Source organism: Hyalella azteca, unplaced genomic scaffold (assembly GCF_000764305.2).
Source record: "Hyalella azteca isolate HAZT.00-mixed unplaced genomic scaffold, Hazt_2.0.2 contig12682, whole genome shotgun sequence".
Lineage (NCBI taxonomy): Eukaryota > Metazoa > Arthropoda > Malacostraca > Amphipoda > Hyalellidae > Hyalella > Hyalella azteca.
In genome coordinates this window covers 87,124-102,662 of record NW_025942634.1, presented here as the reverse complement: position 1 = coordinate 102,662, position 15,539 = coordinate 87,124, and the positions used below count along the sequence as shown (strand labels likewise).

General features: G+C 36.8%; 1 protein-coding gene across 2 annotated transcripts in view; it reads right to left on the bottom strand.

Annotated features, from left to right (window-relative positions):
- LOC108669334 overlaps positions 1 to 15,539 on the bottom strand; it is a 79,431-nt gene that overhangs the window by 12,039 nt on the left and 51,853 nt on the right. The window contains exons 1-3 of one of the 2 annotated variants that reach the window (XM_018156640.2): positions 1,860 to 2,467; positions 732 to 873; positions 269 to 405 (exon numbers count right to left, since the gene is read on the bottom strand). In XM_018156640.2, the coding sequence (XP_018012129.1) occupies positions 269 to 405; positions 732 to 873; positions 1,860 to 2,371 (791 nt within the window). In that variant the 5' untranslated portion in view covers positions 2,372 to 2,467. Of the gene's footprint in view, positions 1 to 268; positions 406 to 731; positions 874 to 1,859; positions 2,468 to 15,539 lie in introns of those variants that run through there. The other variant, XM_047883356.1, reaches the window with a different exon arrangement.

Below are 15,539 nucleotides of genomic sequence, written 5' to 3'. Positions count from 1 at the left end.
ATTAGCTGAATGATTCGCTAACTCAAAACTATTTTTGAATGTATACCTCCTGATCATATGTCATACGTTTAGGGGCTTTTTTATTCACCTGGGGCCATACTTTCAAAACTCGCTAAGTGAACGTAAGTACTTACGCTCTATTTTCTTGTCTATAAAAATTTGTGGATTTTGCTTAAAAGGCTGTCAATGATTGGATGATGACCTTACGATCTCTTAACTTTTTTTTGAAAGTATAGGCCCTGGCCATGTAACAGTAGTCAAGACTGACTTGTTTTTCTCTTGGTTGTGTGGCAGATGGTCTGGCTTGAGGTCGCCATGCAAGAAGACGATGAGCCACCACACCACAGCAAACACCAGCCACGATAAGATGAACGACATGGCGAACACCATCAGCGTCCACCGCCACTGCACAGGTGAAAGAGCAGAAATGTCATGAAACAACAGATTGTACAGGCAGAAAATTGTGTTTCTCGATGAACTGCAACATCTTGGATTGTGAAAGGATCATTACAGCAGCACACGCTAACCTTTGATTTATTAAGAAAATAATAATTGATCTGAGTCCACTTTTTATCATATATCAAAAATTAAGCCAACTTATCAAGACGAAAACTTCATAGTGAATTTACCACATTTTTATAAACAAAGTATTAATTTGCAACCTATTTCAAGAAAAGAATATAGCCTCTTTAACTACGTTGATATAATTGTGAGCGACAGCCTCAACTCACCTTGATGTCAACAAGGGTCGTAAAAATATCCTGTAGGTAACGTCGACGTCGCCTGGCGACGTTGGCGACGGTCACGTTACATTCTCCGTTCTTCTGCACGATGCGTTTGCGGGCCTTCTTCCCCGCCCCCGTGTAGCGGTACCTGGCCGGGGTAAAGAATTTAATTTGATTCTTTAACCTTATTACGATATTCGGCTGCTTGCTCAATGAGGTGCAATGTTTACTGAAATAAATTTTTATGGGTTATGAATGGCCAAATTGAAAAATTTGGCGCTAAATGTCATTTCAGTGGTTGCAATACACGTATAGTGTTACGAGTATACCGTTCCATCGTATAGTATACAAGGGATCCACGCATTACTTTTCCTGTTGTAGCCACAGACTTTTGATGAGAGTAATTGTTGATTTGCGTTGTTATACGTTACATATAGCGTCACATAATGTTTTCCACTGAAGTTATAAAGCCAAACAGGACCATCCTTGAGTAAGGTTCGGGAGCGGACAAGTTCTTAACTTTCAAAGGAGTTGGGACAAAATTCGAATATATTATATATATTTGTCAAAGTTTGTGGGTGTTAGGTGCAAAAGAAGCCTGCGCGTCGTAGATACCAGTATTTAAGGGCTGACCGGAATCCACGATACCCACAGTGTCGGGATATTATCTTGCAAATTCATTTAAATTGTGGTATTCTCTAGTCTTGAAGAATGCAAAGGAGAGTTAGATTTAAAATCTGAAATGTGGTTTTTACTCTGGTAGGTGTAAATTTTATTTAAAAAGTAGAAGATTTTTTTTTTATTTTCACAATAGGACGGCAACTGGATTTCCATGCTAAATGCGGATTTAAAAACCTCTTTATTCAAAATATTTTAGTTTTAAAGTCAACATGGTAAGGATTGATGGGATTCGGGATAACCGGATGCAGATGACGAAATCTGAACGGAGATATCGAATTTAATGCCTTATTTAGCCTGGGCTGTGATAAGGCTAATCTGCCAATTAATAAATATAGAGGCGAAAAACTATTTTTTTCTCCGTAGAGCATAGAGTGTTAAAAATATGAAGTTCCACGTAATCTTAAAAGGAGATAATCAATAAGAAGAGAATTCTGCTTGCAAATTAATTCTCACTTCTCAAGATGTAGCAGTTCAGTGAGAGAGGCAAGGGTTCGGCGCCTCTGTGTCACCAGGGATGGACCCTTAGAAACTCCAGCGATGAGATCGTGTTCTTCTGACGTTAGCAAATCAACAGACGAACGTGCCGAGACGGCGTTATAACGCCCTGAAGATGTTTCATAATTTGTCTCTCGTGAGCCAATAAGTACCCCATTTTGGAATTTGGTTTCGTTTCCTATTAATGCGGATTTTGACACCCCAAAGCCATTTTGTTTTTCATTTCCAAAGATTCTATGATTCGAACTATCGAATTTTGGATGAGGAAATCCGTTTATTCCGGTTTGATTATCGTGACCGATATTGTCCGCGACCATGTCGTCAATAAAAGCTTGTCGGTTAGCCCTGTTGCTAGGCAACAAAACAGACTTGTATAAACTGACTCGGCTTCGCCCAATGTGCTCTGTTCGGTGTGTCCAATCGACCTGCAATCCTTTTGGTTTAGTTTTCCCGTTGTTCATTTTAGTCATTGCTTGAAATATGGAGATAACGTAGCTGAAAAACAAACAATAATGATGTAATTTTCAAAATATCTTACCAAAATGGTAGTTTACATTCCCTAATATTATTGTTATCCGTTTTTGAAAGTATTTTCCATAGTCTTTGAGGCTTGCAACAACATTTGACGTTCTAATCTATATGTCACGCAACTGACGCAAGTCCAGTAGACGCTGGTATATCCGACGATCATGATTTTTGACTTCTTTAATTAAGACATCATTAAGCGTTTCATTTCGATCGAGCATTGAAATGTTAACTAACTATAAATTTAACAACTATAAAAATAAGCCAGCAACTCCGGCTTGATGTAGGTTAGACACAATTACGTTTGAAGTAGGCCAGCAACTCCTGATTATCATCCAGACTCCACAATGGGTGATATCGACAGTGACCAACTTCCTTTGTTCAGTTGGAATATTGGGTTGAGAACTGCACCGTAAAATGCACTACTCAACTACAGCTATCGACAGTTGATTCGATTTGAATTTGAACCTAATGAGTTTCAAGTCCAACGTCTAACATGGACAGCTCCTACGAACACTCACTAAGACTAGACAACCGAAACCTAGGTTTCGCTTGAAGAAATTCGTGCAAATACAACAAAATTTTACCTCAACTATATAAAGTCAGTTTTCCTACTCGAATTCATTTTTTCGTTCGTTAATTTATTACTTCCTTGATTGACTATTTTGCTAATTAATCAATTAATCATTACTAGGCACAACTCTTAACAGGATATACAAGTTTTTGGTGCGGCAACATAACTGAAGGTTAAAATTCGTGAGATGCTTTGAACGTCGACAAAGTAAGTTGAAAGCATGACTCGGATAGATGCATAGCGAGTCTCTCGCAGTGTCTATCATGCCTTAATTTTTGTTAGGGTAGGTAAAGCGCATCTCAGCCGTTATTGACATCGTGTTCTCAAGGCTACCTGAATATAATCAGATTGAGTTCTTGAATTCTTGTAGTCAAATTTCATGTATTATGCGTTTACCATTTATACATAACACGCAAGTATTTTTGGAAGCGCTTTTTCTTTGTACATACGTAAAAGATTTCTATGCAGGGTGAATGGCCGAGCTAAAGGTTTTGACCGGAGGTCAGCACGCACCCAATTCCAATACGCTAAAATATCAGATTTGAACGCTTTGATGGCCTTTTAATCTAGCAAATCTTCAGTGTACGTAGCAGTCAACAATAGAAAGGTAAATTGGTTGTTATTAAAACATGAGATACTAATATTGACCATTTTAAGCTATTAAACTACCGAGGTTTTTGTATTAACATGTCGATGCAGTTCACATTTACATCACAGAAATAGGTATAATCCAAATGTTTTCTTTGGTGCTATTCTTTTCCCATAATCCGCATTGCATTGCAACGGCAGGTTGTAGTAAAGAATATTACCAATAGCGTGAAATATAGACAGTTTAATGAAAGTAAAATTGCTTATAGCTTTTTTGTAGCGATAAAAATCGGAGCTTCCGCGGCCACTAAACCATCTTCAATTTTTGTTTAGTTCATTTTCGAGTAATCTGCGCATGGCTTCGTCAACTTTAAATCTCGTAAAACTTTAATTATTTTCAAAGAGTTACTTATTTATAACTTGCATTGGGCCGCGAACTGCGTCTACACAATTTATTGTTCCCGTTCCTGTGAATAGTTTCCTATGAATGTTGAACGTTGACCGGTCGCACATTTTTGGCGTTAGTTTATTGTACGGTAGATTTATTTACACTTAAGAACTTTTGACCGGAATATAATCAACGAAAGTTTTACGAAAAGAAAATAGTTCCTGTTTAGATTCGAATGAAAATCAAGATGCACCTTTTAATATAATAATAAAAAATATTTGATTCATAAACCTAAGATAGTATAGGGCAACGATGTGCGTATACGCTGTGCACTATAGAAGTCCCGACAGAGCCATGCATTGCAACAGTTTCAACACAAAAAGAATCGCAGGCAAGAAATTTTGCCAACAGCCCCTGTTAGAAGTTTATTAGACAAGGTTCAGATCAAGATCGACCGCGTTCTGCTCTCATAAATTTAATAATAACCTATAAGGCAACCTTGTGTTGCCGTCACGACAGTCGCGACCCGCTCAAACATCCGACAGGTGCAGTGACAGCGATTCTCGTGAATCTATTTGACAACCGTTGATGTATATTTAGATTACGCAACATTAGAGATTGTTGTCATAGCATTCATTTTTCTCATATTTAAAACTTATTCAGCTGGGACATTAGGAATTTGATTTTAATTCAGGGAGGTAGGCTAGGAGAAAACCTGCACTTCAGAACTAATCGAGACTTTTAAACATTTTCATTGAAATACGTGGGCAAATTTTCCACATTTTACTTTTTGCAACAAATGCATTTAATGGTAACGTAATTTTACCAATAAAAAATAATGTGCTAGATATAAAAAGGTGTGAAATATGATAAGATTTTCACAAGCCCATAGTCCATACGAATTACGGAACGCGAATCAGGCGACGACATTTGGGGGCGAACTTCAACGTACTTCCCCATGAGCTTTGACACTGCGATCAATATTTGCATCCTCGCTCTTCATTCCGTGGAATAAAATCTTCTTACCAAAGAAACTTATTACAAACAGTAACCACATACGATTTATTTTAGTAACTTGCACATGGGTTCACCACGATACGTTTTCCATTCAACGTTAAAGCAGCACAATCGACCTACATGCTACACTGAACACAGTCTTAACGACACTGACCTGGGCGAGCGCAGTGCACTGGCACAGACCCTGTGACCCGCCTTAGTCACACAGGGCGGCTCGGAGAAGACATTTAAAAGTTTTTTCTGTATTTTTGATCGTAATTAGAATACAAATAACTGGAAAATTCAGAATTTTAATTAGAGAAACGTTTGCTTTGCACCCGTAAAATTTTTCGGTAAATTGTAACCGAGGAAGAAATTCGTGGGATGAAATTGCGGGACTATGTCTAATAATCATCGATAATTAATGAAGATAAATGTGCCATGTTCATTTTATCATCAAATAGATGATGATATTAAAAGATTATGTGCCACTAAGATGTAACGAGATATAATCTGTAAGAAATATGACCCTAAATAAAGCATAAGCGCTATAAGAAATTTTTAATGATGATGGATTTAGCAAATCCGTAAATGACCGCTACGCGCTATCTTGACAAATTTGTTCGTCAAAAATCTTAATTAAATGCTTTGGAAAACTTTCCATACATAATTAAAAATTTTTATTGGTGTCCATTTTTTATTTGAGAAGCAGATTTGCAGGTGAATAAGTTTGAAACATTTAGTAAAATCTTGATGAACAATTTTTCATACAATTTCCAAGAACGTAGAGATACCAGAATCTACGCGTTAGTTCCATCCCCGTAACAATAAATCCCCGCCTGAATTTATTCGTCTGAAAGCGCCTATCTACAGACAAGAGCTCCAGCCCATTAGCTGTTAATGCCTGCACACACGAAGTTTACAGATGCTCTCATTTAAACGTGCCGTCATTTTCGTGCAGTGCTTTCATTTGAACAATGGGAGCGCCGCGGAGTACAAACCCGCTCGTCTATTTATACCCAATGCCTTACACAGCTGTGTGCCAGCGCCCCAGATATCGCAGCCACGCGCTATACGCATCCTAAAATTACATGTCTAGACGGGTTATTTTATTAATATTTTATATGATAATTTAATTATCAATAATAATGATAATTTCATCGATTTTATTACAAAAATTAATTTTATCAATGATAATTTAATTATCAATTATAATAATAATTTTATCGATAATAATATTAATAATAATATTCTTTTTAACAATAATAATTTAATTATAAATAATAGTAACGATGAATTATCAACAATAATAATACTTTTGTCAACAATAATTTTTTCGTTTTCAATAATGTGAATACCGTCATTACATGAAATCTTCTTAAGTTTCATGAATTGTTTGTGTGTTTATGTTTGTGTTATGGTTCCCACGTGCGATATAATTATTGTATCAAAATAGATTATAAAATAATATAAGTATGCCACAATAATATATAAACAATAATTTTAAAATTATTAACGGTAACGTTTCCGTTACCGGGTCTAAAATCACCCGGTAACGTAAACGCACAACTGAATGTGAACTGGAAATTATTTAACAAGTCAATGTATATTTTGCATTCTTACTGCTCTACACCGGAAACGGTTAAAAAATTATATATAATAACTTAAGAAATGATCTGTCAACGACGACCAAAGGAAAGATTCATGATAACGTACGACTTTTAGCATGTTATTGTTTTGAACAAATCACTTAATACATGTTCTAGTAATGCGAAAAGATAAATAATGATGCATTTCAAATTTATCAGTCATTCTAATCATGGGCCAGTTGGTAATGCGAGTATTCGTTGGTAACAGAATTTTCCAAACTTAACATATTTGTAATATAATTAATGTTTCACGTGGAATAGGATGAAATAGGTGAAGCCTGGTGATTATCTGAAGCTCGATGGTTCACGGCTAAAAAATGAGCAGGTAACTTCAATGAGATTACCAAATAGAACACGCTTGGGTTGAATACTGAAGGAATGTACATTTTGGTTCATAAATTCGAGATTGCTGCACGAGATTGTATTGCAGTAACCACTCAGGTTCGGTTACCTCATGCTATTATGATGCTGTTTCGCTGTCGCTGTAAAGTTAGCAATTAATATGATCGCTTCTAGTGAAGGCCGGCTACACAAGTGCAGTGGTGACTTCAGTGCCTTTTACGTTGAATTTAACGAATGAGACAATAGAGCCCTAGAAATTAACTCAAATGAATATATTATGATAAATTATATTTTTTAAGAATTTCCTAAAGCGTCGAAAACTATTTATCAAAAATTGATTGAAGATTGAGCGTACAACACTGATACGAAAGACTGGGAACTCCCTACGGGATTTTAAGAAGTGTGTGTTGGGCATAGTTTGACCAATGAAGAACTGTGCCCACGAAATAGCATTGATAACAGAAATTGTCATTTATCTGGAAGCAATATAAGCAGCTATTTAAAAATGTTCGATTCTTAAGGTCAGTTCAAAGTTATTAGTTAAATCCAACTGACCAAACTGAGAATATGAATATTTTATTTTGAAATTATTTTCGCTCAGCCAAATTCAGATTTAAAAGCCCAAATAAAATTTCTAAATCTTTTATTATACCCCAACTATAAATGTTATGCTCAATGCTCAAAGTTAGAAAGTCCTGAAATTTAGACCGAATGGGCTAAATTCAGCTAACAGAACAGTGTTTGCTACAATAGTCCCTGAAAACTCATTTTCGTACAGACGAATTCATGCGTTAGAAAACGAAGCAATTAAACTGTATCTCTCTCAAAGTCAGCTGCTGCAACTGAACCATTGAATGATACAAGCAGTGACTGCTGTATTCGAAGTAGATAGTGAAATACTTGCTGTAAAACCCGTAGATTTATTGCGGACAATTTTTACGGAAGACTTTTTCTTGTGTTTCTCAGCATCGTAATATAATTGTACACTTTCATCTTGCGATATTTCAATATTATATTTCAAGGCTGCGGTTGTAACTGTGTACATCTAGCTCTTATTTTGATCCGGTTATATGAAGAGGACGAACATACATACAGATTATATACATAAATATTACGAATATTCTTAGCAAAAACTAAATTACTGCAAGACTCCATGACACTGCTAAAGCATTTTTTGAAAATGGATACAATTTTATCAAGGTTATAGTGCCTTGTCATACCATTTTTGCCAAGATCTCCCTCTCACTTTTATTCGCAACAGACGTGTGGCAGTAGAGGCTTATTTTGAATTCCAGAGCTTGAGGTCTCGCGATTGGACGGAAAAATTTTTCCAATCACTTGTAAAGTGGATGTCTCAGAAATTGAATGTAATTCTTCAATTCTGACGGCCTGACCTTGGGCTGCCTGTTTGACAGGCAGGTTAGAAGTCGACTTCGTTCGGTAGGGGCTTTGAAATTCAATCATAAACAACGAGAATGAATTTCAATGCAACATTCAGGAATGATTTTTGTGTTTTAAATTGAAAAACTCGATTACTTCTGATCTTTCATGATTGAAAAAATTGTTTATTAGGGTATCTACAGTTAGGGTTGAGTTAAAACTTTGTTTTCTATATTAAATATTTTTTTATAAGGAATAGTAATCAGAATCATTTTTTTATTATATACATTTTATGAACCCAAGTACTTTATATATAAATGGGTATACCTCACAATCATCGATTTTCATTGAATAATCAGCAAAAATAGACTAGCAGGTAAAACGGCTGATCAAAGAACTTTACTGCACATGGTTCTCAAAAATTGAAAAACGAGCGCTTCCTAAGTTTTTAGTCTAGAATATTTTGTGAAGAGTAACGGACCAAACTCGAGTGTTTATCCATGTATGTAGCCACTATGCTCTAGTGTCTTAGATAGTATAAATGTTAACAAAAAAATTGAGAAAGCTAGGGTATACGCACACATTACGGTGTTTGTCTTTCTTGGATAATGACGAATTTTGCAGCATCTTATTTTATTCATGGCTCCGTTTTGCGCTTTTATAGGAAATAGTCATAAGATCGTTCTTACTTTGCGTCCTCAAGCAAATTGGTGCAATTTTATACGAAAATATACATATAAGTAACAGAGTAACTAATATAACTTCTTCATTAAAAGCATTTTTGATTCGCTTTACTAAAAGTATTCGGGTACCCATCATAAAACCACATTGTCAATACACGAAAATTCGACCATCAATATGTATTTGATTTTATTCAGAACATACGTAGATTATTTGCTACGGGCATGTGAAAGCTAAGTAGCCTTTCTGTGTACATGTAATCTTATCCTAGCCTCACGACACTCACCCTACCACATCACCACCCATCATCCCTGCCTCACGACACTCACCCTACCACATCCCCACCCATCATCCCTGCCTCACGACACTCACCCTACCACATCACCCCACATCATCCCTGCCTCACGACACTCACCCTACCACATCCCCACCCATCAACCCTGCTGTAATGTCTGAAGTCCAGGCAGGGGCGCCATGGACGGCTCTTGCAGCGCTGGTATAACTAATTGCAAGTAACTTGCCGCGTCAGTGGGAAAGAAGGCCTTGAGATGAGGGCCAGGCATGGGGCAAGGCTAATACTTAGACTTCAGATGATCGTGCCTGCGAATGAATGATGGAAAAATGAAAAATGTGCTTAATGATTCATGTAGCTATAAAGTCTCTCCTGTTTTATCGTTAGAAGAATAAAACAGGGAAGTGTAACAATCCAATACTATGATAGAGGTAGAGGTAATTAACTGAGGTAGAATCGAGTATTAATTGATAAGAAGTTTCTAACTTTGAATAATCCATTTCGGTTATTGTAACGTGCGTTCTATTATTACTTTGCTAAGGCCGGGAGATCGTAAGCTAGGCTACTAATCACTACGCAGTGTCTCTCCGTATAAGGAAGCAAGTCTGTGAATAAGATGAGAAGCTTCTTAATCAAGAAACCGGAGCAAACTTGAGCGCAAGTTTGTCCGTTTCATCGTTCGAGCTGCCCCATGTCGTGCCGAGGTTGCCTTTAAAACATCAATTTTAATGAAAGCGCAGGCAGGGTATCAAGTTTTTTTAGGGAGGAGACTCGTGTCCTGCAGCGACGCTGATAAATGAGGCACGCCGAGAAATTTTCCCAATTTTTAAGTTTCGCGCCAACGAGGATAAATCGTTAGCGCTGCAACATTTTCATCGTCTCGGCTTCGAAAAGCGTGTATTTCTCCGATTTTTTCGCGTATAATGAACAAATGATCGCCGTCTTCTTCCAACACGAGTCATGAGAGAATTTTATTTATTACTTGCCAACTTTATGATCAGAAGTTTATGTTTTACCTGTAATACACGAAGTTTCATGTATGTGGTAACATAGAATCCTTGCAGAATTCGTGCATCATTTAAATCACATTAGAAGATTCATGCACTTATAAACTGAAATTAAGCCAATCAGGCGTAAATATAGCCATTAAAAATTTAGCTACAGAATATAAGTATATCAAGTTAATATATATCTAGCTCCCTACTTTCGACCAACAAAATCATGATGCTTAGCATTTGTAAAGATAATTATTACACTACAATCGCTTACAGCGCTAATGCTCGGTTAACTTTACATCCGCACGAGTTCTCATTTTATCCACAATTGCCAATTACTGTCCAGTTTAGAACAATCTCAATGCTTTTAGTTCGAAATTTTCTTAGTCTGATAATAACTTGAGATTGCAAATAACTTCACTCGAAGTTAATCTCACCTTAGTGCTAATTACGCATTTGTTGTCTCATGTATATCTGTCGTAAATTAACACTCGTTAACGAAACTACAAATTAGTACATGCTAAAAGGTTTACATAAATTTGATGGAATCTCAAATACTCGAATATTTTTTTGAAAATTTATATTAGAGAAAGAATTTCTAAGTATAAGAAACCCTATTTTGCTCATGAGCCATCTTTTACTCAGATAAATATTATGAGACAAAGTCAGTAGGTTTTATTTAATAATCACCTAGGATGCACTCGTCAGGAATTGAATATCCATTTGTTACATCAAAGTGAAATGTTTTGCCATATATTTCAAGGTCAAAACTTATTAAAATTAATTTCGGCAGGCGTATTGCCATTATATTGATTGATTGGCAGGCTACGCTTCGTACGCAGAGACCAGCATGAATGTACTAGCACGATTTATCATAACTTTTCAGCGTTATCTTCAAAAAATATAACTCAGTACTCCCTGCAGTGAGTGACAGAGAGCGCATTTTCTCGTCGACGAAAACTTGAGGTCACGGACAGACGGACGGACAGACGGACAGACGGACAGACAGACAGACGGACGGACGGACATGGCGAGCACAATAATGCATTTTTTCCATAAATGAGAAAATGCGCTAAAAAGACGGAAGAATTCTATGCACCGAAGAACCTCACCAGCTGTTTCATCTTTTTAAAGCTGAGTATTCACTCGTAGCGAGTAACAGCAACACTCGGCTTGTTAATTTTTTGCTCTCTAAAATAATTTATTAATATGGATATTATTGTAGTGCATTTTTTCACTTTATTTTTCATGGGAAATATTGGAACTGCATAAATTATAAGCCCCACTGTAAATTCTCGGTCCGGTTAATATTTCAGCAGAGGTGCCCACGAACTTCAGCCTGATCTGGTCTAACTTTTTTTTCTATTGTTCCTGTAACTGCCACAAGTCTTCTCGGAAAGCAAAGAATTAAGGTCTCTGTTTAGATTTGTTTTCACCTTCAATTTGTCACAACAATGAATGTAAGTTTAACTAAAATTATTGTAGCTCGCATGACCTGAGATATATGAGAAAAATTAAAATTGATAATCGCGGCTTCAATATACATCAGTGTTTTGATCAGTAATCATTATGATCTCACTTGAATTAACTGAAGCCACTTCCAGGTAACTTTAAGAATGTGTCTAACCTTATTTATCAATAAAACTGTTTTAATGATCATTTATCATAAGAATCAATCATCATATTACCACATATCATTAACACTGTTTACTTACATCGGCTTGACCAGAGTATTTTTTTTTTGGGGGGGAGGGAGGGGTGCCTTTCTATTCGTTGGTCAAAGTCCACAATTACGTTCAATATAAACATTGTATATCGAATCCAATTGATTGCTTTGAAGAATAAATATATATACTTAGCCGGCCATTAACTACACAATTTTTGGAGGCAGGCGATTTGTGCTTTTGTTTCAAGCGGCATTTGTAATGTAATTACAAATTACAGTAATTTTGCAGGTTATAAGGAACGGGTGGTGCGGTATTGGGCTTGTTATAGGGCACGGGATTTGCGGTATGGGGCTTGTTATAGGGCATGGCTGGTGTGGTATTTGGGCTTGTTATAGGGCATGGGTGGTGTGGTATATGGGCTTGTTATAGGCATGGGTGGTGCGGTATTGGGCTTGTTATAGGCATGGGTGGTGTGGTATTTGGGCTTGTTATAGGGCACGGGGGGTGCGGTATTGGGCTTGTTATAGGCATGGGTGGTGTGGTATTTGGGCTTGTTATAGGGCATGGGTGGTGGGGTATTGGGCTTTTTATAGGGCATGGGTGGTGCGGTATTGGGCTTGTTATAGGCCATAGGTTGTGCGGTATTGGGCTTGTTATAGGGCATGGGTGGTGCGGTATTGGGCTTGTTATTAGGCACGGGTGGTGCGGTATTGGGCTTGTTTTAGGGCATGGGAGGTGCGGTATTGGGCTTGTTATAGGGCATGGCTGGTGCGGTATTGGGCTTGTTATAGGGCATAAGTGGTGCGGTATTGGGCTTGTTATAGAGCATGGGTGGTGCGGTATTGGACTTGTTATAGGGCACGGGTGGTGCGGTATTGGGCTTGTTTTAGGGCATGGGAGGTGCGGTATTGGGCTTCTTATAGGGCATGGGTGGTGCGGTATTGGGCTTGTTATAGGGCATGGGTGGTGCGGTATTGGGCTTGTTATAGGGTATGATTGCTGCGGTATTGGGCTTGTTTTACGGCATGGGTGGTGTGGTATTGGACTTGTTTTAGGGCACGGCTGGGGCGGTATTGGGCTTGTTTTAGGGCTTGGGAGGTGCGGTATTGGGCTTGTTATAGGGCATGGGTGGTGCGGCATTGGGCTTGTTATAGGGCATGGGTGGTGCGGTATTGGGATTGTTATAGGGCAGGGGTGGTGCGGTATTGGGATTGTTATACGGCATGGGTGGTGTTTATAGGGCATGGGTGGTGCGGTATTGGGATTGTTATACGGCATGGGTGGTGCGGTATTGGGATTGTTATACGGCATGGGAGGTGCGGTATTTGGCTTGTTTTAGGGCATGGGTGGCCAGCATTGCACTGGATCAGGGGTATTGGTCTTACATTGTCTGAAGAATGGTAAAAGATCTTATATTTTACGCTTATAATTTGTCTAAAACTCACTAATATCTATTTGTTCCAGTTAACTATGATAGTGAGGATAAGAACGACTGTGCTCCAGCACGTCTCTAAGGTAAATAAGTCATATTGTTATGAGTTTTTGATAAAGTCTGCAACATTTGCAAGAGAATGTTGCCAACAAGCAAAGTTATAAAAAATATGTATTATTTCCCGAAAATAATAAAGAGACCGGAATGGTCAAATTTTCTCATGTACAAAAACTCCTACCCTAAATAGCTCAAAATTTAGACGTTTTTTGAAATAGCATCAGTTCCTTGAATGAAACACGATGCAGAAAACGTAGAAATTGTGAGATTTTGGCTAAAATTTGAGGAAAATGTGATCTCGCCCAAATAGCATTGTGATATTTTAGTTGAAATCCCATGTTGTTCATCACCTGTTAAGAAAAAAAATTCACACTCACCAGTTTCCTTTTATAATACATTAATTTTAATTATTTTACCGAACAATATAAGGCATCAATTACAAATTACTTTACGTTTTTCTAATTATTAATTTCCGCGAAAACATTTGTTGCAGCGCAAATACGCCTATATTTATAAATGTAGGTGTATATAATATAACTCATCACACGAAACGGTGTGCGACATCTGCGTGAGAGCAACGCTAATGCCGGCAATTAATTTCAACGCTTGGTTTAATTAAAAATATTGTGCTGCTTCATTATTGTTCTGAACAATATGATTTAAATTAAGTCAATATTCCGCAATACTGGCAAATCACCGAGCCTGAATTTTTCTTAGGAATTATATGTGATCAAGACCTTTCACTAAGTATTATTAAGAGATTGTTAAGTTTGTATCTTATTATAGGAAATTTAACTGTTCAAACGTCCAACTGTTCAAATGGAAGCAATGTTGAACACAGCGGTAATCAATTGATTAATACAGAGCTGATTTTGAAATGTTCTAATTAACTGTTTATTTTTTAATAAAAATTCAAATAAATTAATTCTACTAAAGTTATATGATACGCGTGCAACGAAGTGAATGGTATCCAGTCGTAAAAAGTTGATCAGAAAAAAAGTTATTAATAGCGAAAGGAGCTTTTCTATACGTTGAAAGAATAAGAACTCAAAAATACGGATTTTTTATGCGGATGAATTAATATCCGTAATAACAAAAAGTTGAAAGCTGTCGTATTATTAATTAAACACAAGCTAAGAAGACTGCGATACGTTCTTATACAGGTGAGTAAGGTAGGGTAGGTGACGTTTTGGAACGTATAAACACCAATATATTGAAGATTTAAAATCTTTTAATAATATCCATGAATATTATGCGCGGATCTCATGGATCTAATGTCGTTCCGAATTCAATGCATATGTCAATAGGTTAGAATTGGATCTTTAAGACGTCGTGAAGATATTTCTTTGTAAAAAACAACGAGATTATGTTCGATTATTTATTAAATTTTAATTAAACGAACAATGCGCATCTTACCGTGCTGCTCATTATTAACATGAATGCAAAGTTTGGACGTTCATTATAATTAAACTAATTTAAAGGGAAGATGAACTTCGGCTTGAACATAAGGAATAGTCCGGAAGTTTCAGCAGTTGTATTAGCATTTGACAAAATTGAATTTTCATTGAAAAAACACAATGAGAGCAAGCGAAAAATTCTATGAATTATTTTTTCGAGCATTCCTGATTTTTTTATTACAATGGACACGGTTTTGACATTTGAAGAATCATGAGAGTGTCTCATCTGGCCTCTTTGGCAACTTCATGATGAGAATTTGCCTCAAAGAATTTGCCTTGTTTATTGGCAAAAAAAAGAGTCAGCAAACAGAAATAAGTCATAATTAAAAAAGAAATTCGTCAGGACAAGATATTTGCGACTTGGGTGGCTCTAATTCAAAATTTCTTATTTGAGTTCATCTATAAGAGTTTTTTAATGCATATTTTTAGCCATGCCTTTCCATTAGGAGAACTAGATGACTTCTAGGTTTAAAAATTTGCTCTTGAAGGGGAAAAAATTGTTGTATTCACCTTTTTTCCGCAATTTAAATTATGCTCTATAGCAGATACAAATAGGATGGAACTTAAACAGATAGGATAGGAACTGAAAAAAAAAAAAAAAGTCAAATATCAGGT